The sequence below is a fragment of the Oncorhynchus nerka genome, linkage group LG22 (genome assembly GCF_034236695.1).
Source record: "Oncorhynchus nerka isolate Pitt River linkage group LG22, Oner_Uvic_2.0, whole genome shotgun sequence".
In the NCBI taxonomy this organism is placed as follows: Eukaryota; Metazoa; Chordata; class Actinopteri; order Salmoniformes; family Salmonidae; genus Oncorhynchus; species Oncorhynchus nerka.
In genome coordinates, this window is record NC_088417.1 from 21,579,053 (window position 1) to 21,606,220 (window position 27,168).

Below are 27,168 nucleotides of genomic sequence, written 5' to 3' on the forward strand. Positions count from 1 at the left end.
GTAATTAACCATGGTCTACAGGTAGTTAACTTAACCGTGTTCTACAGGTAGTTAACTTAACCATGGTCTACAGGTAGTTAACTTAACCATGGTCTACAGGTAGTTTAACTTAACCGTGTTCTACAGGTAGTTAACTTAACCATGGTCTACAGGTAATTAACCGTGGTCTACAGGTAGTTAACTTAACCGTGTTCTACAGGTAGTTAACTTAACCATGGTCTACAGGTAGTTAACTTAACCATGGTCTACAGGTAATTAACCGTGGTCTACAGGTAGTTAACTTAACCGTGGTCTACAGGTAGTTAACTTAACCATGGTCTACAGGTAATTAACCGTGTTCTACAGGTAGTTAACAGCCTGTGGTCTACAGGTAGTTAACTTAACCATGGTCTACAGGTAATTAACCGTGTTCTACAGGTAGTTAACTTAACCGTGGTCTACAGGTAGTTAACTTAACCGTGGTCTACAGGTAGTTAACTTAACCGTGGTCTACAGGTAGTTAACTTAACCATGGTCTACAGGTAATTAACCGTGTTCTACAGGTAGTTAACTTAACCGTGTTCTACAGGTAGTTAACTTAACCATGGTCTACAGGTAATTAACCGTGGTCTACAGGTAGTTAACTTAACCGTGTTCTACAGGTAGTTAACTTAACCGTGGTCTACAGGTAGTTAACTTAACCATGGTCTACAGGTAATTAACCATGGTCTACAGGTAGTTAACAGTGTGTTCCACAGGCCATATAGCACAAGTATTATATTGTATATTGGTCATATACCACAAACCCCTGAGATGCCTTATTGCTATTATAAACTGTTTACCAATGTAATTAGAGCAGTAAAAATAAATGTTTCGTCATACCCGTGGTATATGGTTGGATATACCACAGCTGTCAGCCAATCAGCATTCAGGGCTTGAACCACCCAGTTTATAATAGTAGTTAACTATGTTGTAGAGGTAGAGAGGTGTGTCTCAATGTGTGGCATGGCATGGGGGATGGGAAAGGCAAATATCTGTTTCTCACAAAATCACTAAGGGTCTCCTCTCTTCTCCAGGAAGTTGCATGCTTTTGGCGCCAGTGTGGCAGTGTGGACAGTGATGTTTATGGTCATACCCCCCATCCTTTATTACAAATACGGCAAGGACGTCCAAGATAACACCACCAACAACAAGACAAACACAATGTCCGACAATTACTCCCACTGTTTCCAGTTCGGCAACCACCTGGAAAAACACAATGTTGCCAGGGTGCTGAACTACATCATGAGCTCTGTGATCATCATTGTGGCCTGTGTGCTGACGGCACTGCAGTGTCATGTCATGGTCCTTCTGACCAGGAAGTATGGGCGAGACTGCATGTCTCACCAGGAGTTCTGGGCTCAGCTGAAGAGCCTGTGTTTTGCTTTGGTGCTGCTGGTGTGTTTTGTCCCCTATCACATGTTCAGGATGTACTACCTGGGACACCTTGACCTGCAGAACATTAACGAGGTATTCCTCAGTCTCACGGCCTTCAGCTGTTTCGACATGCTTACCTTCCTAGGGAGGGGACACTGCAATATGTGTAACAGAGCACGGACTGTGTGACCTCTTCTCACACAAACTCAGAGCCGAAACCTTTTTAAACAGTACTTTAGCGCCATCTGCTGCTTATTCATATAGCTACACAAGAGAGTATGTCTACTATAGACTTCACTATAATTTATTTATAATCTTATTGGAATTTAAAATAACTTGTGCCAATGATGTTTCTCTCTATATGCCGATTTCACTGTTTGCTCAAACTATTTGTAAGGGCGAGATATGGCTACATGGTCCACATATTGCAATAAATAAATGCATTGCTAAAATGTTACTGTTCTACTATTATTTTGTGAAACATTACCTCACTCTTTCCCCCGTCTCGACGGAATTGGCAATGCTGACCCCCCCCCCCCCCCACACACACACACACCAATATTCCTGTCCCTCTGAGTTTTATGGAGGCTAGTTACTGTTTAACGTCCCCACCCAACTTTCAGTTTGCTTAGTAAATCGATGTAATGAGAGCCTATGCCGGCGCCATCAAATGTGTCGCTCAATGAATTATAGGCCCATAGCTTTCCCTTCCAACCTTCCGTGTGTTGTTGCAACTCCTCGCCCACGACTCTCCCATTTCGTGCGGTGACACCGTGGGACAAGTGTCGCTTCAAAGCTGGTGGCTAGTTTACAGGTGGACTCGCGTTCTGTTGAATTAATGTACATAGCTGACGGACAACAAAAAAAAGGTAAGCGGTCTCATTTGAAAATATAAAGAATGAACACATGATGTTTGTAGCCTACATCGTATACAGTGACATCATCACAGCGATGATAATTCACTTTGTTGAGTGTTCAAAGGTGAGACATCAGCTGCGTTCGTACCTTACCTTGTCCGTTCAGCTGTATTTGGGTCGTAGCGCTCCAACGGGAGACATTGACTTGTCACGTGGTGCTGTGTTTGTCTAGGGTTACCCCATCTGCACAGGATAGGACAGGACAGGTAGGCTAGATTATGGGAGTTACAGTATGAGTGAGCTAGCTCTCAGGTAGCCTAGCCTATGTCCCACAGACATAAAACAGAACCTTTCCATTAATTGTCTACTAAAATAAATATAGTTCCTGTAGTTCATTCTGAGGAGAATAAACCATCCCCCAAATAGAACAACTAAAGAGGGTGGTAGTTGGGCTATGCCATAGCTTACTTTACTTGTGTGAATTGTAAAACTGTGTGAAGTGGGAACTTCCTCATACAGTTCCATAAAACATTTGTTTGCATATGGCTGTAGTCAACCTCGTTCTCAATGCATGTAGACCTACCTACCCATCAACTGTAGAGCTAGACCACGACTTCCTCATATCTGACCAATGATTTTAAAGGATCATTTAAACAATTCCATGCCTTTGATATGAGACCATTGGCCCTCAGTGAGAATATGAAAGGATGACACCAGCTTGAGATAGTGAAAGTGTAATATTCAAGATATTCTGTTCAAAGTCATCTAAAAGTTGGAATGTTGCAACCTTTGCTAATATCTAAATTGGATAATTAAGTAATAAGGCACGGGGGGGGTGTGGTATATGGCCAATATACCACGGCTAAGGGCTGTTCTTATGCATGACGCAACACGGGGTGCCTGGATACAGTCCTTAGCCGTGGTATATTGGCCATATACCACACCCCTCATGCCTTATTGATATTATAAACTGGTTACCAACGTAATTGGAGCAGTATGGATAAATATACCCGTGGTATATGGTCTGATATACTACGGCTGTCAGCCAATCAGCATTCAGGACTCGAACCACCCAGTTTATAATGTAGAATAATCTCCCCTGGTTGGAAGAGAAAGACAGTATGTACACAATACAGGTGTTTTCTTGTGGTAAAACAGATAAGATATCTTTGTTGTACACAGGATGGTAAAGATCACATGATAACCAATTTCACATTCTCTACTTGAACTAAAAGGTACTTTTTAATTGGTTTCATCAGACTCACTTCTAATGACAATCTCTAAAGGAAGACCAAGATAGCTCCATATTTTTTGCATTGTGTGTGGTTGTATACCTGTGTTTAAAAGGTTTGTAATGTCAAACAGACAGATAGGGTTTTGAGTGTTTCACACAGTGCTAGCCTGTTAGCTCTGGGTTTAATGGCCCTGCTGTAGTGTTTTAGTTGCTAACACACCAACCAGACATGTGACTACAGTGCGTGTGCTCCGGGAGAAACAGGCATTGATGCTAGGCAGCAGAGACAGAGACTGTAATATGGTTCGGCTGCTGTGTTTGAAAAGAAAGCTCTGTTTGTTGCTAATGTCATGAAGCAAACACATTTTCACTAGCATGGTCTTCATCAGGTAACCTGCTCTGGATAAGAGCGTCTGCTAAATGACTTAAATGTAAATGATGTTATTGACGTTTGTCTCTCTCTCTCTCTCTCACACACACACACACACACACACACACACACACACACACACACACACACACACACAAAACTCCTTTCTTTCTCTCTCTCTCTCTCTCTCTCTCTCTCTCTCTCTCTCTCTCTCTATGTATGTATGCACTTGGTAGTGGATTAATGAAATAGATCTTAATTTGAGCCAGTTTGCAACAGCAGAAAAAATTATCCTGCAGCAACAGGACATTTGAATTAATGGACATTTCTTTGTAGAGGTTGATATTTTTTTTGTCAGGGCAAATCAATTCTGAAATGTCAAAGTGGAATTACAAACTTTAGAAGCCTTTAAAAAAAATGCTATTTTGCATTTTCTTCTGTGCAGGAAAATTCTCAGTAATTAAATGTTGATCAAATTAAGATCCTACATTTGTATGTGCCATTAGGAGACATTTACCACAGTTAGATGAACTGCTCTAGGTATACTGTATATCCCCACTCCCTCCTTCCTACCATCATGATTATTGCCCTAATCATAAACGGAATGATGCAGGCCATTCAATTATGTTAGATTCATTATATTACCTCAATCAGATTGCATTCAATCTCTAACGGAGGTATTTAGTGCAATGAAACTATGTGAATAGTGGGAGTAGAGGGTCAACTATGTCTTGTTAATGATCAGCAATACAAAAGGATAGAAGGAAGTGAATGGGAGTCAGTGGCTGGTATCAGTGTTTTTCTCTGTGCTCTGCCTCCCTGTAGATTAGATGCTGTTGTATTGCTCTGCCATTGATTAGATTAGGCAGGCTATGGAGGCCACAGAATCCTGGCCACAAACACACACACCTAATGACATCGTCACCACCTTGTCAAACTTGCCAATATGTCTCACAAACAGAGAATATCTATCTCTCCCCTATCTCTCCAACTCTGTGATAAGTGAGGGAAATAAGGACAGATAAAAGAAAGAGATAAGTAATGTGCAACTAGGTGAGATGCCTTCGTCAAGGCCCACCCACTTTCGTTGTAGGTGACCAATCAAATGGCAGGTACCTTAGGTTACCTTCTGCACTCCGAAAGGTGAAAGAACTGTGTGACAGAAGAAGAAGGTTAAGAAGAAGAAGAAGGTTAAGAAGAAGGTGAAGAAGAAGGTGAAGAAAGTGAAGAAGAAGAAAGAAATAGACAGAAAGTGATAGCGAAAGAAATTGGAACAAAAAAACATAGACAGAGAAAGACGGGCAGAGAAAAAGAGAGAGAGGGAGAAGAGCCAGTAAAAGGATAGAGAGAGTGAGAGAGAGACTGACAGAGGGAAAGAGAGAGAGGGAGAAGAGCCAGTAAAAGGATAGAGAGAGTGAGAGAGACTGACAGAAGGAAAGAGAGAGGGGGAGAAGAGCCAGTAAAAGGATAGAGAGAGTGAGAGAGAGACTGACAGAGGGAAAGAGAGAGAGGGAGAAGAGCCAGTAAAAGGATAGAGAGAGTGAGAGAGAGACTGACAGAGGGAAAGAGAGAGAGGGAGAAGAGCCAGTAAAAGGATAGAGAGAGTGAGAGAGAGACTGACAGAGGGAAAGAGAGAGAGGGAGAAGAGCCAGTAAAAGGATACAGAGAGTGAGAGAGAGACTGACAGAGGGAAAGAGAGAGAGGGAGAAGAGCCAGTAAAAGGATAGAGAGAGTGAGAGAGAGACTGACAGAGGGAAAGAGAGAGAGGGAGAAGAGCCAGTAAAAGGATAGAGAGAGTGAGAGAGAGACTGACAGAGGGAAAGAGAGAGAGGGAGAAGAGACAGTAAAAGGATACAGAGAGTGAGAGAGAGACTGACAGAGGGAAAGAGAGAGAGGGAGAAGAGCCAGTAAAAGGATAGAGAGAGTGAGAGAGAGACTGACAGAGGGAAAGAGAGAGAGGGAGAAGAGCCAGTAAAAGGATAGAGAGAGTGAGAGAGAGACTGAGAGAGGGAAAGAAAGCGAGGGATGAAGTATCCGTCTGTGTCAGTGAGTAACTCTCTGTTGGACATGGATGTAGCCAACTACAGTGAGGGATTGGACCCAACGTACAGCACCCTGGGCTTCGATCATGCTGACGTCCTCTATGGTGGGGGAGGTGAGTGGACCCACACGCACACAAAAACACACACACAAACACACGCATAGTTTACATACGTAGACATGTAGCTTGTCATTCTACTTATACACTCACACTCATTACTGCACTTAAAAAAAACAGTTGAATATTGCATTTATCCATGAATGAATAATCCATGAGTGGTAAGAGGTCTGTTAGGATGTGAATCTCAGTGTGTCATAAAGACAGGTTTATTGTGGGCCTACAGTTAGAGGACAGTAAGAGGAGAAGTTGTCATCTCCACACGTTCATGGATATAAGGAAAGTTGGTCAAACATTGACTTTCTTCTCTCTGGCATTGTCAAGATGTATTCCTCCTCCTTGGACGTGGTTGGCGTATGCAATCATCTTTCTGGTGTGTTTTTGTTGCTATATTTAAAAGTCTTGATCTCATGGTTTTGGTCTTGACATCACATGGGGTTTGGGTCTGGGTCCCAATACGCTGGTTATTGTTCTAAGTCTGGGTCTGTGAAGGTTGGAACTTGGTCTGGTTCTGGAGTTTTGAAGGCTCTTCTCATCTCTGGAGCCATGTAGATATAGAAAAACTAGATCAACCCTAACCCTGCATGGTTTTGGAGTGAGGTTTAATATTATTGCTGTCCTTCACATGTATTCCAGATAAAAGCACCAAAGGCTTTCCTAATCAAGCCAATTCCCTATCTGTCACCATACAGATACCAGTCAGCTAGTACAGATCTGAATCCCCACTGAGTCCTTCTCTTCCTTTGTCAAGATGCCTTGATTTCACATGCACAAAGGAATGATTCATTCTCTATTTCAATTGAGGAGGTTTTCTGATGCCAGGAGGATGCGTGTGTGTGTGTTCATGTTTGTGTGTGTGTGTGTGTGTGTGTGTGTGTGTGTGTTTTGTGTGTGTGTTTGTGTGTATGTGTGTGTGTACATGCATGATGAGTAACCTTTTCTGAGGCCATAAAACTTGTATTAGCTCCCTGCACTAATAGCTATAGACTTCAGCTCAGTGGTCTAACCCAGTCTTTGGATAATGTGTGTGTTCCAGACAGTATGCCAGCGGAGCCGGGCCTGTCCCAGGCAGATGTAGTGAACTCTAACTGTGCCATATGTGGAGACAAGGCTACAGGGAAACACTATGGAGCTTCCAGCTGTGATGGATGTAAAGGCTTCTTCAGGCGCTCCATACGCAAGAACCACATCTACTCCTGCAGGTAGGGGAGTGTGTGTCTGTGTTTCCAGCCTATAGCTGCAGCTACCAGAGCCTGTGTCTACACTAACAGACACAATAACCACATCTACTCCTGCAGGTAGGGGAGTGTGTGTTTGTGTTTCCAGCCTATAGCTGCAGCTACCAGAGCCTGTGTCTACACTAACAGACACAATATTAACATTACACTCCTGCAGGTACAGTACACTCTTAGAACAAAGGTGCTATCTAGAACCGACAAGGGTTCTTCGGAACCCTTTTTGGTGCCAGGCAGAACCTTTTGGGGTTCCATGACTTTCCACAGAGGGTTCTACCTGGAACCAAAAAGGGTTCTCCTATGGGGACAGCTGAAAACCCCTTTTGGAACCTTTTTTTTCTACGAGTGTAGTCATACTGCAACCAACAGAACTACAAGGTAGGCCCATAGAGTTAAGATATTGACAGTAACCTGTCTTTGCGTCTCCAGGTTTAACCGTCAGTGTGTGGTGGACAAGGACAAGAGGAACCAGTGTCGGTTCTGCAGGCTCCACAAGTGTTTCAGAGCTGGCATGAAGAAAGAAGGTTGGCCACATCAAACCATCAGTATTACTGAATACCAATAGAATATGGCAGTCATCTCCATCAATGTGCAGGCTTTTGTTCCAGCACTAGCTCTGTACTCACAAATGAAACAAATCAAGCAGTCAGTGTGAGGAGGGCATCAGGGCTGGGAGGCTGAAACCAGGGTTGCCATAAACTAAACATGATTATTCAGAGAACACTGTGTTTATGACGGATATCAGAAAAGGATTGTGTGTGTGTTTGTGTGTGTGTGTGTTTATGGGCCCTGTAACCTTGGCAGAGAGCTTTATGACACCCAATCATGTGCCTTTCAGACATGTTGTTCAGTGCTGCTATTGGTTAACTTTTGACTTCACCTCTACACAGCCTGTTCTCCTGCATGGTTTGGTCAGAACTAAAAGTCAGCTATTCAAATGATTATTATGATATTGTAGCAAATTCCGGGGATAGGCAAACTATATTTGTTTCTCAGTCCTATACCTTAGATTCTGGAAATGGTAACATGGTAATGGTATCATACTAATAGCTCTGATGTGTTTGTGTGTGTGTGTGTGTGTGTTTGTGTGTATTTCAGCGGTTCAGAATGAGAGAGATCGAATCAGCTCCAGAAGAAACATTCAGGACAATCAGGATCTCCCACCTATCACTGTTCTGGCCCAGGCAGAGTCAATGTCTCAACAGGTAAAAGACACCCGCACCCGCACCTGCACACACAAACACATACACACACACATCATCAGTGTTTCCAATCATCTGCATGACTACTCATTCTCTCTCCCCACTCTAGATCAGTGTATCCAGTCCCAGGGGTGCAGTAGATGTGTCAGAACAGAAGTCAGCTGGTGTAGGTGATGTCTGTGACTCCATGAGACAACAGCTGCTAGTGCTGGTGGAATGGGCCAAATACATCCCTGCCTTTGGTGAGCTGCCCTTGGATGACCAGGTAAGCAACCTGACTAGTCTGGGCGTAGCTACATGACCAACTAATAGTGACTGGAACTTAAACAAAAGTTATGCCACGACTCTTCTAAAGCCTTTTGAATGTGCTTGTGACCTTCCAGAAACACAAAGTAATGGATCTAGCTTCAGTTCGTAGCTAATGGTTTAGATTCAAATGAGTCTTGAACTGAGATATGTTTGTAGCCTGTGATTGGTTACTCATGTCATTGTTTCTCACCCTGTGTCTGTGTCTCTGTGTGTGTGTGTTTGTCCAGGTGAGTCTGCTCAGGGCTCATGCAGGGGAACACCTTCTACTAGGGGTCGCCAAGAGGTCAATGCCTTACAAGGACTTCCTGCTTCTTGGTAAGAACTGACCAATCACCTCTCACCTTTATGCCTCAGTAACACCCAATCAGAACCTGCTATACTGCCGTGCTAAGCTTGATTTAAAGCTGACATATCAAGGCCAACAGGTCGGTTGCCCTGTAAGACTGTTATACAACCAGATAATCATTGACTCAAGTCTTTGGAGGCCTCTGACTTAAACATGTTTTATCAGACAGAAAGACATAGAAGACACTTTTTGTGGATCGCCACCTACAGATGATTTGTAGATGGTAAAATTATCAAAATAATTGATAAGTAATGTAAATGGGGATTAGAAGTGACATGCTTCAAGTACATTCACCTACACACACATACACACACACATATACATCCCCCGCAACATGTGGAGAAACACACACTCAACCCCCCTACCCCTCTCCCAAAACACACATTTCCCTCCCCCTCCCCAGGTAATGGGTGTGTGATCCATGGTAGCAGTGCGGAGCCGGACATCGGTCGTGTAGCTAACCGTGTTCTAGATGAGCTGGTCCTGCCCTTCCAGGACATCCAGATAGATGACCATGAGTATGCTGCTCTCAAGGCCATTGTCTTCTTTGACCCCGGTAAGCACTTTAACAACCCCGACTCAGGCAGCCTTCCACTTTTACACACCCATATACCACACAATAGCTTCCGTATTCAACCAAACAAAGTTGATTTGAATGGTTTTGTTAATCATTGACACGTGACTGTTCTCTGTTGCCTCTGCTTCAGAGACGCCAAAAAGCCTGCACGCATATAATTTCATATCAAATCAAAAATGGCGCCGGAGGAGATGGCTGCCGTTTTATTTTTATTTATTTTTATTTCACCTTTATTTAACCAGGTAGGCAAGTTGAGAACAAGTTCTCATTTACAATTGCGACCTGGCCAAGATAAAGCAAAGCAGTTCGACACATACAACAACACAGAGTTACACATGGAGTAAAACAAACATACAGTCAATAATACAGTATAAATAAGTCTATATACGATGTGAGCAAGTGAGGTGAGATAAGGGAGGTAAAAGCAAAAAAAATACCATGGTGGCGAAGTGAATGCAATATAGCAAGTAAAACACTGGAATGGTAGATTTGCAGTGGAAGAATGTGCAAAGGGGTGCAAAGGAGCAAAATAAATAAATAAATACAGTAGGGGGAGAGGTAGTTGGGCTAAATTATTTTTGGGCTAAATTATAGATGGGCTGTGTACAGGTGCAGTGATCTGTGAGCTGCTCTGACAGCTGGTGCTTAAAGCTAGTGAGGGAGATTTGTTTCCAGTTTCAGAGATTTTTGTAGTTCGTTCCAGTCATTGGCAGCAGAGAACTGGAAGGAGAGGCGGCCAAAGGATGAATTGGTTTTGGGGGTGACCAGAGAGATATACCTGCTGGAAGCAAGTTGTGTGCTAAAGGCAAAAAGGTGGGTGCTGCTAATGGTGACCAGCGATAAGTGCTGAGATATTGGCAGGAACTGGAATGAGAGGGGTTTTGGGGGTTAAAGAGATATACCTAGGGGGACAGGGTCTTCTTGTAGATGAGCTGGAGCCAGTGGGTTTGGTGACGAGTATGAAGCGAGAGCCAGCCAATGAGAGCGTACAGGTCGCAGTGGTGGGTAGTATATGGGGCTTTGGTGACAAAACGGATGACACTGTGATAGACTGCATCCAATTGATTGAGTAGGGTATTGGAGGCTATTTTGTAAATGACAATGCGGAAGTCGAGGATCGGTAGGATAGTCAGTTTTACGAGGGTATGTTTGGCAGCATGAGTGAAGGATGCTTTGTTGTGAAATAGGCAATCATTTGAGAAACCAAGGCTTTCGAGTTTGCCGATGAGGATGTGGTGATTGACAGAGTCGAAAGCCTTGGCCAGGTCAATGAGTACGGCTGGCCAGGTCAATGAATACGGCTGCACAGTATTGTTTCTTGTTGATGGCGGTTAAGATATCGTTTAGGACCTTGAGCGTGGCTGAGGTGCACCAATGACCAGCTCTGAAACCAGATTGCATAGCGGAGAAGGTATGGTGGGATTCGAAATGGTCAGTAATCTGTTTGTTCACTTGGCTTTCGAAGACCTTCGAAAGGCAGGGTAGGGTATGGGCTCCTAACCAACTGTCCTATTTTGTTAGTTTTTTTGTAACTTATTTTTTTACTTATTTTGTACATAATGTTGCTGCTACCGTATCTTATGACTTCTGGACATTAGAACAGCAACGGCTGCCACTGGAGGGCTGGTGCGTGGAGGTGGTGACGGATAGACCGGACTGTGCAGGCGCACTGGAGCTCTTGAGCACCGAGCCTGCCCAACCTTACCCGGTTGAATGGTCCCGGTCTCCCTGCTAGTACGGCGAGGTGGAATAGCCCGCACTGGGCTATACAGGCGAACCGGGGACACCGTTCGCAAGGCTGGTGCCATGTAAGCCGGCCCAAGGAGACGCACTGGAGACCAGATGCGTAGAGCCGGCTTCATGGCACTTGGCTCGATGCCCACTCTAGCCCGGCCGATACGCGGAGCTGGAATGTACCGCACCGGGCTATGCACCCGCACTGGGGACACCGTGCGCTTCACAGCATAACACGGTGCCTGCCCGGTCTCTCCAGCCCCCCGGTAAGCACAGGAAGTTGGCGCAGGTCTCCTACCTGGCTTCACCACACTTCCTGTGTTCCCCCCCCCAATACATTTTTGGGGCTGACTCTCGGGCTTCCATCCACGCCGCCGTGCTGCCTCCTCATACCAGCGCCTCTTCGCCGCCTCCAGCTCTTCTTTGGGGCGATATTCTCCAGGCTGTGCCCAGGGTCCTTTACCTTCCAATTCTTCCTCCCATGTCCATTCCTCCAAATAGTGCAGCCTCTCCCACTGCTGCTGCTGCTGCTCCTGCTGCTGCTTTTGCTGTTGCCCGTTACCACGCCGCTTGGTCCTGTTGTGGTGGGTGATTCTGTCAGGGTTTTCCTGTGGTGAAGTAGAGGCGGACCAAAACGCAGCGTGGTTATATTGATTCATGTTTAATAAAAACAGATAAACATGAACACTACAAAACAATAAACGTGGAAAACCAAAAACAGTCCTATCTGGTGCAAAGACAGAGACAGGAACAATCACTCACAAACACACAGTGAAACCCAGGCTACCTAAGTATGATTCTCAATCAGAGACAACTAATGACACCTGCCTCTGATTGAGAACCATACTGGGCCGAAACATAGAAATACCCAAATCATAGAAAAACAAACATAGACTGCCCACCCCAACTCACGCCCTGACCATACTAAATAATGACAAAACAAAGGAAATAAAGGTCAGAACGTGACACCAACGCAAAGGATATTTGCGTGAAGAAAAGATGGAGAAAAAGGGGGCGGATGTCGGGGTGCCTTCTGAGAATCCGTAGGCGAGTGAGTAAACCTCCACTACCATCCGTTCTATTGGCCAACGTGTAATCACTGGAAAACAAAATGGATGTTATACGATCAAAACTATCCTACCAACGGAACATTGAAAACTGTAATATCTTATGTTTCATTGAGTCGTTGCTGAACGACGACACGGATAATATAGAGATGGCGGGATTTTCCATGCATCGGCAGGACAGAGAAGTTATGTCTTGTAAGACGAGGGATGGGGGTGTGTGCCTATTTCTCAATAACAGCTGATGCGCGATGTCTAATATTAAAGAAGTTTCGAGGTATTGCTCGTCTGAGGTAGAGTACCTCGTGATAAGCTGTCGACCACACAATCTACCAAGAGAGTTCTCATCTATATTATTCATAGCCATCTATATACCACCACAAACCGATGCTGGCACTAAGGCCGCACTCAACCAGCTGTATAAGGCCATAAGCAAACAAGAAAATGCTCATCCAGAAACGGAGCTCCTAGTGGCCGGGGACTTTAATGCAGACAAACTTAAATACGTTTTACCTCATTTTTACCAGCATGTCACATGTGCAACCAGAGGGGGAAAAAACTCTACACCACCTTTACTACACACAGAGAGATGCATAGAAAGCTCTCTCTCACCCTCCATTTGGCAAATCTGACCATAATTCTATCATCCAGATTCCTGCTTACAAGCAAAAACTAAAGCTGGAAGTAACAGTGACTCGCTCAATACGGAAATGGTCAGATGACGTGGATGCTAAGCTACAGAAATGTTTTGCTAGCACAGACTGGAATATGTTCCGGGATTCATCCAATGGCATTGAGGAGTATACCACCACAGTCATCGGCTTGGTCAATAACTGCATCAATGACGTCGTCCCCACAGTGACCGTACGTACATATCCCAACCAGAAGCCATGGATTACAGGCAACATCCGCATTGAGCTAAAGGCAACCACTTTCAAGGAGTGGGACACTAATCCGGACGCTTATAAGAAATCCCGCTATGCCCTCAGACAAACCATCAAACAGGCGAAGTGTCAATACAGAACTAAGATAGAATCCTACAACACCGGCTCTGACGCTCGTCAGATGTGGCAGGGCATGAAAACTATTACGGACTACAAAGGGAATCTCATTAACAGCATCATCCTGGATACCTTAGACACACTCCAATTCACATTCCACCCCAACAGATCCACAGATGACGCAATCTCAATTGCACTCCACACTGCCCTTTCCCACCTGGACAAAAGGAATACCTATGTGAGAATGCTGTTCATTGACTAAAGCTCAGCATTTAGTGCCCACAAAGCTCATCACTAAGCTAAGGACCCTGGGACTAAACACCTCCCTCTGCAACTGGATCCTGAACTTCCTGACGGGCCGCCCCCAGGTGGTAAGGGTAGGCAACAACATGTCTGCCACGCTGATCCTCAACACTGGGGCCCCTCAGGGGTGTGTACTTAGTCCCCTCCTGTACACCCTGTTCACCCACGACTGCATGGCTAAACACTTCTCCAACACTATCATTAAGTTTGCTGACGACACAACAGTGGTAGGCCTGATTACTGACAACGATGAGACAGTCTATAGGGAGGAGGTCAGTGACTGCCAGGACAACAACCGCTCCCTCAATATGAACAAGACAAAGGAGCTGATTGTGGACTAAAGGAAAATGCGGGCCAAACGGGCCCCTATTAACATCGACGGGGCTGTAGTGGAGCGGGTCGAGAGTTTAATGTTCCTTGGTGCCCACATCACTAACGAACAATCATGGTCCAAACACACCAAGACAGTCGTAAAGAGGGCACGACAACACGTTTTCCCCCTCAGGAGACTAAAAAGATTTGGCATGGGTCCCCCAGATCCTCAAAAAGTTATACAACTGACCAGTTGCATCACCGGTAATGGCAACTGCTTGGCATTTGACCGTAAGTTGCTACACAGAGTAGTGTGTACGGCCCAGTACATCACTGGGGCCAGGCTTCCTGCCATCCAGGACCGACAGTTGAAGTCGGAAATTTACATACACCTTAGCCAAATACATTTAAACTCAGTTTTTAATCCTAGTAAAAAATTCCCTGTCCTAGGTCAGTTAGGATCACCACTTTATTTTAAGAATGTGAAATGTCAGAATAATAGTAGAGAGAATGATTTATTTCAGATTTGATTTCTTTCATCACATTCCCAGTGGGTCAGAAGTTTACATACACTCAATTGGTATTTGGTAGCATTGCCTTTAGATTGTTTAACTTGGGTCAAACATTTCGGATAACCTTCCACAAGTTTCCCACAATAAGTTGGGTGAATTTTGGCCCATTCCTCCTGACAGAGCTGGTGTAACTCAGTCAGATTTGTAGGCCTCCTTTCTCGCACAAGATTTTTCAGTTCTGCCCACACATTTTCTATAGGATTGAGGTCAGGGCTTTGTGATAGCCACTCCAATACCTTGACTTTGTTGTCCTTAAGCCATTTTGACACAACTTTGGAAGTATGCTTGGGGTCATTGTCCATTTGGAAGACCCATTTGCGACCAAGCTTTAACTTCCTGACTGAGGTCTTGAGATGTTGCTTCAATATATCCATATAATTTTCCTCCCTCATGATGCCATCTATTTTGTGAAGTGCACCAGTCCCTCCTTCAGCAAAGCACCCCCACAACATGATGCTGCCACCCCTGTGCTTCACGGTTGGGATGGTGTTATTTGGCTTGCAAGCCTCCCCTTTTCCTCAAAACATAATGATGGTCATTATGGCCAAAGAGTTCTATTTTTGTTTCATCAGGCCAGAGGACATTTCTCCAAAAAGTACGATCTTTGTCGCCATGTGCAGTTGCAAACCGTAGTCTGGCTTTTTTATGGAGGTTTTGGAGCAGTGGCTTATTCCTTGCTGAGAGCCCTCTCAGGTTACGTCGTTACGTCGATATAGGACTCGTTTTTACTGTGGATATAGATACTTTTGTACCCGTTTCCTCCAGCATCTTCACAATGTCCTTTGCTGTTGTTCTGAGATTGATTTGCACTTTACGTACCAAAGTACATTCATCTCTAGGAGACAGAACGTGTCTCCTTCCTGAGCGGTATGATGGCTGCGTGGTGTTTATACTTGCGTACTATTGTTTGTACAGATAAATGTGGTACCTTCAGGCGGTTGGAAATTGCTCCCAATGATGAACCAAACTTGTGGAGGTCTACAATGTTTTTCTGAGGTCTTGGGTGATTTATTTTAATTTTTCCATGATGTCAAGCAAAGAGGCACTGAGTTTGAAGGTAGGCCTTGAAATACATCCACAGGTACACCTCCAATTGACTCAAATTATGTCAATTAGCCTACCAGAAGCTTCGAAAGCTATGACATAATTTTCTGGAATTTTCCAAGCTGTTTAAAGGCACAGTCAACTTAGTGTATGTAAACTTCTGACCCACTGGAATTGCGATACAGTTAAATAATCTGTCTGCAAACAATTGTTGGAAAAATGACTTGTGTCATGCACAAAGTAGATGTCCTAACCGACTTGCCAAAACTATAGTTTGAGTGGTTGAAAAACAGGTTTTAATGACTAAGTGTATGTAAACTTCCGACTTCAACTGTATGCTAGGCGGTGTCAGAGGAAAGCACCCAAAACCAGAGCACCAAGTCTAGGACCAAAAGGCTCCTTAACAGTTTCTACCCCCAATCCATAAGACTGCTGAACAATTAATCAACTGGCCACCAGGACTATTTACATTGACCCCCCTCATTTGTTTTTAAACTGCTGCTACTCGCTGTTTATTATCTATGCGTAGTCACTTTATCCCTACCAACATGTACAAATTCCCTCAACTAACCTGTACCCCTGCACATTGACTCGTCACCGGTACCACCTGTATATAGCCTCGCTATTGTTATTTTATTCTGTTACTTTTTTCTTTTTTACTTTAGTTTATTTGGTAAATATTTTCTAAACTCTTTCTTTAACTGCATTGTTGGTTAAGGGCTTGTAAGTAAGCATTTCACGGTAAGGCCTACACTTGTATTCGGCGCATGTGACAAATAAAGTTAGATTTGATTTGATTCACGTATCCTTTCTCTCCCGCCATCATCGTTTCATCCCTCCTTCTCTCCAGATGCCAAGTCTCTGCGTGACCCGTCTAAGATCAAGGCGATGCGTCTGCAGGTCCAGATGAGTCTAGAGGACTATATTAACGACCGTCAGTATGACTCCAGAGGGAGGTTTGGAGAGCTGCTGCTACTGCTGCCTACTCTACAGTCCATCACCTGGCAGATGATAGAACAACTGCAGTTTGTTAAACTCTGTGGCTTGGCCAAGATAGACAACCTTCTGCAAGAGATGCTGCTGGGAGGTGAGTCTATGTATGATAACATACAGGGTTGGGTAGGTTACTTTCTAAATGTAATCCATTACAGTAATTGTAATCAGTAACGTAACTTGTGGATTACCCAAACTCAGTAACGTAATCTGATTACATTCTGTTACTTTTAGATTACTTTCCCCTTAAGAGGCATTAGAAGAAGACAAAAATGTATGTTACCAATTGAACGACATCTATTGCAGGATAAATCAATGTTAAAGTTTACATAGCTGGCCATATATGGATGTTCAATTTTACTTTATTTATTTAATGTTTATTTAACTAGGCAAGTCAGTGAAGAAAATGTCTTATTTACAATGACGGCCTACCAAAAGGCAAAAGACCTGCGGGCGGGACGGGGACTGGGATTAGATTAAAAAATAATATACAAATATAGGACAACACACATCACGACAAGAGAGACAACACAACACTACATAAAGAGAGACCTAAGACAATAACATAGCAAGGCAGCAACACATGACAACACAGCACGGTAGCAACACAACATGACAACAACATGGTAGCAAAGCATCATGGTAGCAGCACAAAACATGGTACAAACATTATTGGACACAGTCAACAGCACAAAGGGAAAGAAGGTAGAGACAACAATACATCACGCAAAGCAGCCACAACTGTCAGTAAGAGTGTCCATGATTGAGTCTTTGAATGAAGAGATTGAGATAAAACTGTCTAGTTTGAGTATTTGTTGCAGCTCGTTCCAGTCGCTAGCTACAGAGAACGGAAAAGACGAGCAACCCAGGGATGTGTGTGCTTTGGGGACCTTTAACAGAATGTGTGTTGTATGTGTTGCATGTGGTGTGGCGTACATCAGGTCAGCCACCAGGGGGAGAGTCGTCGAGGCCTGGTGACAGACAGAGTATACATCGAGGCGATGGCTCTATCTGCTGGACGTGCCAGGTCTTGACCGGCTCTCCGCCCAGGACTAATTGGGGCTGATTGGGGAGTTTGTGAGTAATCAAGGACTGATTGCTCACCAGCTGTACAAGCCCCATAAAGCTGTCAGAAGGGCAGCACACAGGAGAGGACTGGGTAAGGTAAGGTGACTTCCGTGTAGTTGGAGACGGAGCCTGCGCTAAAGCGAGCTTGAGTTTGTGTGCCCGACAGGATACAGCCAGACCCAGAGCCCAGAAGACGGTATCCCGGAAAGGGTCTCATGGGGAATCCTTTTCTTTTGATTTATTATTTAATAAACACCCTTGAAACCGAGCTAATCATACTCTGTCCATGTCTGATCTGTGTAAACGTCTTGACCCAACCCCCTGGTCTGCCACAGTGGATAGGGGGGAGTGAGGCCTAAGAGGGTTTTATAAATAAGCATCAACCAGTGGGTCTTGCGACGGGTATACAGAGATGACCAGTTTACAGAGGAGTATAGAGTGCAGTGATGTGTCCTATAAGGAGCATTGGTGGCAAATCTGATGGCCGAATGGTAAAGAACATTGAGCTGCTCGAGAGCACCCTTACCTGCTGATCTATAAATTATGTCTCTGTAATCTAGCATGGGTAGGATGGTCATCTGAATCAGGGTTAGTTTGGAAGCTGGGGTGAAAGAGGAGCGATTACGATACAGGAAACCCAGTTTAGATGTAACTTTATCCTACAGCTTTGATATGTGCTGAGAGATGGACAGTGCACCATCTAGCCATACTCCCAAGTACTTGTATGAGGTGACTACCTCAATCTCTAAACCCTCAGAGGTAGTAATCACACCTGTGGGGAGAGGAGCATTCTTCTTACCAAACCACAACCTTTGTTTGGAGGTGTTCAGAACAAGGTTAAGGGTAGAGAAAGCTTGTTGGACACTAAGAAAGCTTTGTTGTAGAGCATTTAACACAAAATCTGGGGAGGGGCCTGCTGAGTATAAGACTATATCATCTGCATATAAATGGATGAGAGAGCTTCCTACTGCCTGAGCTATGTTGTTGATGTAAATTGAGAAGAGCGTGGGGTCTAGGATTGAGCCTTGGAGTACTCCCTTGGTGACAGGGCAAACGGTGTACAGATCGACAGGTGGAATCCAAGCAGCAGTGCAGCAGACAATGGGAGTAGATGTCACTGACTTGGGAGAAGCTTATATTTCTGGAGGCAGATTTCTTGTAGAAAATGCCAGTGGATGGTCTTTGAACAGCAGGAGGGGGCTTCGAGGCCTCTGGATCTGGGTGGGGTAGCCTGCCATTTTTGGGGTCAAAGGCTTCGACACCTCTCTCTTCACACGTCAGTGCTAATTGATGTTGTATCCCTTTGTCCTAGAAAAGCTTGGTAGCCTGACCATTCAGTCCTTATTAAGTAAAATATATAATTGTAATGTATTTTTCTTGGCTTTTGAAAGTAAAACAACTGCTTCAGACTAAGCATTACTCACTCAGCTCCAGGTTGGATGGGGTTTTCAAGTCTCTGCTTGTTTGCCAGAGCATTTTATGTATAGTACGCAGACGACACCATTCTGTATACTTCTGGCCCCTCCTTGGACACTGTGTTAATTAACTAACCTCCAGACGAGCTTCAATGCCATACAACTCTCCTTCCGTGGCCTCCAACTGCTCTTAAACGCAAGTAAAAATAAATGCATGCTTTTCAATCGATCGCTGCCCGCACCTGCTCGCCCTCTGGACGGCTCTGACTTAGAATACGTGGACAACTACAGCTACCTGGGTGTCTGGTTAGACTGTTTACTCTCCTTCCAGACTCACGTTAAGCATCTCCAATCCAAAATTAAATCTAGAATCGGCTTCCTATATTGCAACAAAGCATCCTTCACTCATGCTGCCAAACATACCCTCATAAAACTGACCATCTTACCGATCCTCGACTTCGGTGATGTCATCTATAAAATAGCCTCCAACACTCTACTCAACAAACTGGATGCAGTCTATCACAGTGCCATCCTTTTTGTCACCAAAGCCCCATACACTACCCACCATTTGGGGTGGCAGGGTAGCCTAGTGGTTAGAGTGTTGGACTAGTAACCGAAAGATTGCAAGTTCAAATCCCCGAGCTGACAAGGTACAAATCTGTCGTTCTGCCCCTGAACAGGCAGTTAACCCACTGTTCCTATGCCGTCATTGAAAATAAGAATTTGTTCTTAACTGACTTGCCAAGTAAAACATTTCAATTGCGATCTGTACGCTCTCGTTGGTTGACCCTCGCTTCATACTCGTCGCCAAACCCACTGGCTACAAGTTATCTACAAGTCTCTGCTAGGTAAAGCTCCGCCTTATCTCAACTCACTGGTCACCATAGCAGCACGCGCTCCAGCAGGTGTATCTCTCTGGTCACCCCCAAAGCCATTTCCTCCTTTGGTCGTCTTTCCTTCCAGTTCTCTGCTGCCCATGACTGGAACGAATTGCAAAAATCTCTGAAGCTGGAGACTCACATCTCCCTCACTAGCTTTAAGCACCAGCTGTCAGGGCAGTTTACAGATCACTGCACCTGTACTTAGCCTATCTGTACACAGCCCATCTATCTACCTATCTCATCCCCATACTGATATTTACAGTGCCTTGCGAAAGCATTCGGCCCCCTTGAACTTTGCAACCTTTTGCCACATTTCAGGCTACAAACAGAAAGATATAAAACTGTAGAATCAACAACAAGTGGGACACAATCATGAAGTGGAACGACATTTATTGGATATTTCAAACTTTTTTAACAAATCAAAAACTGAAAAATTGGGCGTGCAAAATTATTCAGCCCCCTTAAGTTAATACTTTGTAGCGTCACCTTTTGCTGCGATTACAGCTGTAAGTCGCTTGGGGTATGTCTCTATCAGTTTTGCACATCGAGAGACTGACATTTTTTCCCATTCCTCCTTGCAAAACAGCTCGAGCTCAGTGAGGTTGGATGGAGAGCATTTGTGAACAGCAGTTTTCAGTTCTTTCCACAGATTCTCGATTGGATTCAGGTCTGGACTTTGACTTGGCCATTCTAACACCTGGATATGTTTATTTTTGAACCATTCCATTGTAGATTTTGCTTTATGTTTTGGATCATTGTCTTGTTGGAAGACAAATCTCTGTCCCAGTCTCAGGTCTTTTGCAGACTCCATCAGGTTTTCTTCCAGAATGGTCCTGTATTTGGCTCCATCCATCTTCCCATCAATTTTAACCATCTTCCCTGTCCCTGCTGAAGAAAAGCAGGCCCAAACCATGATGCTGCCACCACCATGTTTGACAGTGGGGATGGTGTGTTCAGGGTGATGAGCTGTGTTGCTTTTACGCCAAACATAACGTTTTGCATTGTTGCCAAAAAGTTCAATTTTGGTTTCATCTGACCAGAGCACCTTCTTCCACATGTTTGGTGTGTCTCCCAGGTGGCTTGTGGCAAACCTTAAACGACACTTTTTATGGATATCTTTAAGAAATGGCTTTCTTCTTGCCACTCTTCCATAAAGGCCAGATTTGTGCAATATACGACTGATTGTTGTCCTATGGACAGAGTCTCCCACCTCAGCTGTAGATCTCTGCAGTTCATCCAGAGTGATCATGGGCCTCTTGGCTGCATCTCTGATCAGTCTTCTCCTTGTATGAGCTGAAAGTTTAGAGGGACGGCCAGGTCTTGGTAGATTTGCAGTGGTCTGATACTCCTTCCATTTCAATATTATCGCTTGCACAGTGCTCCTTGGGATGTTTAAAGCTTGGGAAATCTTTTTGTATCCAAATCGGGCTTTAAACTTCTTCACAACAGTATCTCGGACCTGCCTGGTGTGTTCCTTGTTCTTCATGATGCTCTCTGCGCTTTTAACGGACCTCTGAGACTATCACAGTGCAGGTGCATTTATACGGAGACTTGATTACACACAGGTGGATTGTATTTATCATCATTAGTCATTTAGGTCAACATTGGATCATTCAGAGATCCTCACTGAACTTCTGGAGAGAGTTTGCTGCACTGAAAGTAAAGGGGCTGAATAATTTTGCACGCCCAATTTTTCAGTTTTTGATTTGTTAAAAAAGTTTGAAATATCCAATAAATGTCGTTCCACTTCATGATTGTGTCCCACTTGTTGTTGATTCTTCACAAAAAAATACAGTTTTATATCTTTATGTTTGAAGCCTGAAATGTGGCAAAAGGTCGCAAAGTTCAAGGGGGCCGAATACTTTCGCAAGGCACTGTATTTATTTATTTAGCTCCTTTGCACCCCAGTATCTCTACCTGCACATTCATCTTCTGCCGATCTACCATTCCAGTGTTTAATTGCTATATTGTAATTACTTCGCCACCATGGCCTATTTATTTCCTTAACTTACCTTATTTGCACTCACTGTATATAGACTTTTTGTTTTCTTCTATTCTACTGTATTATTGACTGTATGTTTTGTTTATTCCATGTGTAACTCTGTGTTGTTGTATGTGTCGAATTGCTACACTTTATCTTGGCCAGGTCGCAGTTGCAAATGAAAACTTGTTCTCAACTAGCCTACCTGGTTAAATAAAGGGAACTTGTTCTCAACTAGCCTACCTGGTTAAATAAAGGGAACTTGTTCTCAACTAGCCTACCTGGTTAAATAAAGGGAACTTGTTCTCAACTAGCCTACCTGGTTAAATAAAGGGAACTTGTTCTCAACTAGCCTACCTGGTTAAATAAAGGGAACTTGTTCTCAACTAGCCTACCTGGTTAAATAAAGGGAACTTGTTCTCAACTAGCCTACCTGGTTAAATAAAGGGAACTTGTTCTCAACTAGCCTACCTGGTTAAATAAAGGGAACTTGTTCTCAACTGGTTAAATAAAGGTGAAAAAAGAAGCCTTCCATGTAATTCCATCCAAAATCAGGTTGTAGGTTTGGAGTTTTAATTTAGAGTGAAGGTTATGTTGAGGAGGGTAGTATCCTGTATATGTCCTGGTGACATAGTGAAGGTCATGCTGTTTAGGGTAGCATCCTGTATATGTCCTGGTGACATAGTGAAGGTTATGTTGTTTAGGGTAGCATCCTGTATATGTCCTGGTGACATAGTGAAGGTCATGCTGTTTAGGGTAGCATCCTGTATATGTCCTGGTGACATAGTGAAGGTTATGTTGTTTAGGGTAGGATCCTGTATATGTCCTGGTGACATAGTGAGGTCATGTTGTTTAGGGTAGCATCCTGTATATGTCCTGGTGACATAGTGAAGGTTATGTTGTTTATGTTAGCATCCTGTATGTGTCCTGGTGACATAGTGAAGGTTATGTTGTTTAGGGTAGCATCCTGTATATGTCCTGGTGACATAGTGAACGCTATGTTGTTTAGGGTAGCATCCTGTATATGTCCTGGTGACATAGTGAAGGTTGTGTTGTTTAGGGTAGCATCCTGTATATGTCCTGGTGACATAGTGAAGGTTATGTTGTTTAGGGTAGCATCCTGTATATGTCCTTGCCAAAAAATCAAAATTTGTCTAACTCTAAATTGATCTATTTTTAAGTGTTTTCTACTACATTTATTTATCGCTTTCTACTACATTTATTTGTCATCATTTTATTTTTATTTTACTAGGCAATTAAGTTAAGAACACATTTTTATTTACAATGACGGCCTAGGAACAGGGGAAGAATGACAGATTTTTACCTTGTCATCTCGGGGATTCGATCCAGCAACCTTCCGATTACAGGCCCAACACTGTAACCACTAGGCTACCTGCCAACCTACATATAATAATAATCCGATCAGAATTCCAGTCATTCCAATAAATAATATACACCTTAATCTTCAAGAACAGGACTTGGAGATATGGAAGTATAGATTAGCCAAAAAGATTTGATTTATTGATCGGCATGAATTAGATTGAACAAAAAACTTTAATTCCATAGGCTGTGATCTGCACTGTACAGCTGTTGAATGAGCACATTTTTCACTGGCTGTCCACTGGTTTCAAAAACAATGATTAATAGGCAGTTTAAACTTCTTGAATTCAACCATTATTGGGTTTAAATACACCTTTAGATTTCTGAACAGCCATCCACAACAACCACAATCCATAAGGCGCAAATAGCTAAATGAGAGAGCAGCAGTGTGATTCACATCAATGCGCTTTGTAGATATCAATAATAAGTCATATCCGTATCGCCGTAGACTACACCACTGCTGTCAGCAGATGCCGACAGCAGTTGCACCATTGGAAGACATAGCTTGGACTGTAGCCTACAAAAGCCTATTCCTGCTCTTTTCCCACGATCCATCACATTTGGTGTGTCATCATAGTGGTCTCTGACTTGTTGTCAGACTCGCTTAGGTGGAACAAACTTAAAGTAATCATCTAGTTTTTCAAATGTATCTGTAATCTGATTACAATATTTTTGCTGGTAACGTAACGGATTACAGTTACTGTTTTTTGTAATCCCTTACATGTAACAGATTACATGTTACTCTCCAACCCTGATAACATAACATCAATAATATTGATAAGCAATATAGATGTTATTACGCTACTTGGAGGTGGGTAGTAGAGTGTACATTAACGGTGGACACAAGCAAATATATTTTCCTGTGTGCTGATTGGCTGGTTTGTCTGTTTATCTCCAGGTCTGTCGGCAGAGCCCGCCCACCTGCACCACCCAGGCCACACCCAGTTAGCCCAGGACCCTCTGACTGGACACACACTGGTCATCAGCACTATGCCTGCTACACACACTACTCAGATAGGTAAAATACACACCTACACACACTGGTCATCAGCACTATGCCTGCTACACACACTACTCAGATAGGTAAAATACACACCTACACACACAAGCATGCACGCAGTTGTTTCTCCAGTAGGTAAGATTCATGAGCATTCACAGGCAAGCATTCATTATAGTCCACAATGACTGCTCCATATGACTCTTTCTGCCCCTCTGGTGTGAGGCTCATCTCTCTCTCTCTCTCTCTCTCTCTCTCTCTCTCTCTCTCTCTCTCTCTCTCTCTCTCTATCCCTCTCTCTCTCTCTCTCTCTCTCTCTCTCTCTCTCTCTCTCTCTCTCTATCCCTCTCTCTGCACCGTCTCCAGACACTCCTATTCCGTCTCCGCCTCAGGTTGCAGAGAAGTCCTCTCCTAGCCCCTCCCTCCTCCTGGCTCCATCCCTCCCACACAGACATACCGCCGAATCCCCACTCTGAGTGTACAGCACCCGCCCCCACCACCGAATAACCAAACAAACAAAACATACTGTTTGTCCACCATGAATGCAGCCAAAGAAATAGCAGAAAGCCTTTTCTATGATCCAAATCCGAATTTGAGATCTACACCTGTAACTTGTAAATGAAAAAAATTGAATTTGGATCTCAAGTTTGCATTCTGCCCTATGTTTGTAAATGTGTAAAATGTTCTATGTTCCCTCAACTATTCAGTGCCATAGGTTTTCACTCCAATTCGGTAGTCTTTATAGTTCGGTAGCATCTTTATAAATCATTAGATTATTCCTAAAGTCGGAGCCTCTCTTATCGTGGTGTAATTGTGAGTGTATTTGAGCTTTCTGTAGAGGCTCATCGTTGAATATGAAGCAGGAGATTTGCTAATCAGCATGTACTTTATATACAGTATGCGTTACTTAAAGTGCACTTATTAGTAGTGGACTGTGTCTGGAACACATGATTGTCTGTTAATATTCATGTTCACGTATTGCCATGTTGCTTGTGGTGTGGTGCTTTACAAATACACAAACTGGAGTATACTGTATTTGTCAATAATATAATTAACCGTACATTTAGTTCCTAATCAACTTTTCAGTGTCTTTCAGTCTTTTGAGATTACTGTTATAATATGAAATGATATGAAAATGTTCAAATTTTGTGTAAATTCAATTGTTTGTATGTCAGAACTATTATATTGACCTTCTAAACTGTCAATTAGTGTATACAAATTAGACAATGTAAGCTATATTTTGTAACTGTATATTATGATAAAAACAGAACACTATTTTCAATTAATTGTAACCTAAGCTATACGCTGCATTTTGTACGCTCTTACATGAACATGGACAAAGTTATGATACAAGGCACACACGGCATAATCCATTGCGCCACAACGGGGAAAATCAGGGGAAAGGGGCACCCCCATATGGTTTAAATAGAAATAACAAATTCACCAAGAGCATTTATACCACAAGAGGCTGCTGAGGGGAGGACATATTGTTTATGTGTTTATGGCTGTATTGGTCTGGGTTATGAGGTGTGTGTTTATGGCTGTCTGGGCTATGAGGTGTGTGTTTTTTGGCTGTATTGGTCTGGGTTATGAGGTGTGTGTTTATGGCTGTCTGGGTTATGAGGTGTGTGTTTATGGCTGTATTGGTCTGGGTTATGAGGTGTGTGTTTATGGCTGTCTGGGTTATGAGGTGTGTGTTTATGGCTGTATTGGTCTGGGTTATGAGGTGTGTGTTTATGGCTGTATTGGTCTGGGTTATGAGGGTGTGTGTTTATGGCTGTATTGGTCTGTCTGGGTTATGAGGTGTGTGTTTATGGCTGTCTGGGTTATGAGGTGTGTGTTTATGGCTGTATTGGTCTGGGTTATGAGGTGTGTGTTTATGGCTGTATTGGTCTGGGTTATGAGGTGTGTGTTTATGGCTGTATTGGTCTGGGTTATGAGGTGTGTGTTTATGGCTGTATTGGTCTGGGTTATGAGGTGTGTGTTTATGGCTGTATTGGTCTGGGTTGAGGTGTGTGTTTATGAGAGGTGTGTTTATGGCTGTATTGGTCTGGGCTATGAGGTGTGTGTTTATGGCTGTATTGGTCTGGGCTATGAGGTGTGTGTTTATGGCTGTATTGGTCTGGGCTATGAGGTGTGTGTTTATGGCTGTATTGGTCAAGGTTATGAGGTGTGTGTTTATGGCTGTCTGGGATATGAGGAGTGTGTTTATGGCTGTATTGGTCTGGGCTATGAGGTGTGTGTTTATGGCTGTATTGGTCTGGGCTATGAGGTGTGTGTTTATGGCTGTCTGGGTTATGAGGTGTGTGTTTATGGCTGTCTGGGTTATGAGGTGTGTGTTTATGGCTGTCTGGGTTATGAGGTGTGTGTTTATGGCTGTATTGGTCTGGGTTATGAGGTGTGTGTTTTTTGGCTGTATTGGTCTGGGTTATGAGGTGTGTGTTTATGGCTGTCTGGGTTATGAGGTGTGTGTTTATGGCTGTATTGGTCTGGGTTATGAGGTGTGTGTTTATGGCTGTCTGGGTTATGAGGTGTGTGTTTATGGCTGTCTGGGTTATGAGGTGTGTGTTTATGGCTGTCTGGGTTATGAGGTGTGTGTTTATGGCTGTCTGGGTTATGAGGTGTGTGTTTATGGCTGTATTGGTCTGGGTTATGAGGTGTGTGTTTATGGCTGTATTGGTCTGGGCTATGAGGTGTGTGTTTATGGCTGTATTGGTCTGGGCTATGAGGTGTGTGTTTA

The 27,168-nt window shown here is 43.6% G+C and overlaps 2 protein-coding genes across 4 annotated transcripts in view; both read left to right on the forward strand.

The window, feature by feature from the left end:
* The window catches only part of LOC115120269 (probable G-protein coupled receptor 141), a 41,903-nt gene extending 40,051 nt beyond the window's left edge, over positions 1 to 1,852 (forward strand). For both annotated transcript variants that reach the window (XM_065007058.1, XM_029649180.2), the window contains exon 3: positions 1,056 to 1,852. In XM_065007058.1, the coding sequence (XP_064863130.1) occupies positions 1,056 to 1,584 (529 nt within the window). In that variant the 3' untranslated portion in view covers positions 1,585 to 1,852. The remainder of the gene's footprint in view (positions 1 to 1,055) is intronic.
* A 202-nt stretch (positions 1,853 to 2,054) lies between these two features.
* Positions 2,055 to 25,736, forward strand: hnf4g (hepatocyte nuclear factor 4, gamma). Of its 2 annotated transcripts, none has more exons than XM_065007060.1 (10): positions 2,055 to 2,264; positions 7,051 to 7,216; positions 7,679 to 7,773; positions 8,348 to 8,454; positions 8,561 to 8,716; positions 8,988 to 9,075; positions 9,510 to 9,662; positions 16,564 to 16,800; positions 24,330 to 24,449; positions 24,795 to 25,736. In XM_065007060.1, exons 1-10 carry the CDS (start codon positions 2,234 to 2,236, stop codon positions 24,902 to 24,904), a joined length of 1,263 nt encoding a protein of 420 aa, XP_064863132.1. In that variant the 5' UTR covers positions 2,055 to 2,233; the 3' UTR covers positions 24,905 to 25,736. The 2 variants fall into 2 exon arrangements, with proteins under 2 accessions (XP_064863132.1, XP_064863131.1); XM_065007059.1 differs by lacking the exon at positions 2,055 to 2,264 and adding an exon at positions 3,968 to 6,011.
* The last annotated feature ends 1,432 nt before the right edge of the window (positions 25,737 to 27,168 follow it).

Coding starts and splice junctions, on each gene's coding strand:
- hnf4g (XM_065007059.1), top strand. CDS start 5,882: ATGAAGTATCCGTCTGTGTCAGTGAGTAACTCTCTGTTGGACATGGAT. Junction 8,455..8,560: donor CAGAGTCAATGTCTCAACAG/GTAAAAGACACC, acceptor TCCCCACTCTAG/ATCAGTGTATCCAGTCCCAG. Junction 8,717..8,987: donor AGCTGCCCTTGGATGACCAG/GTAAGCAACCTG, acceptor GTGTTTGTCCAG/GTGAGTCTGCTCAGGGCTCA.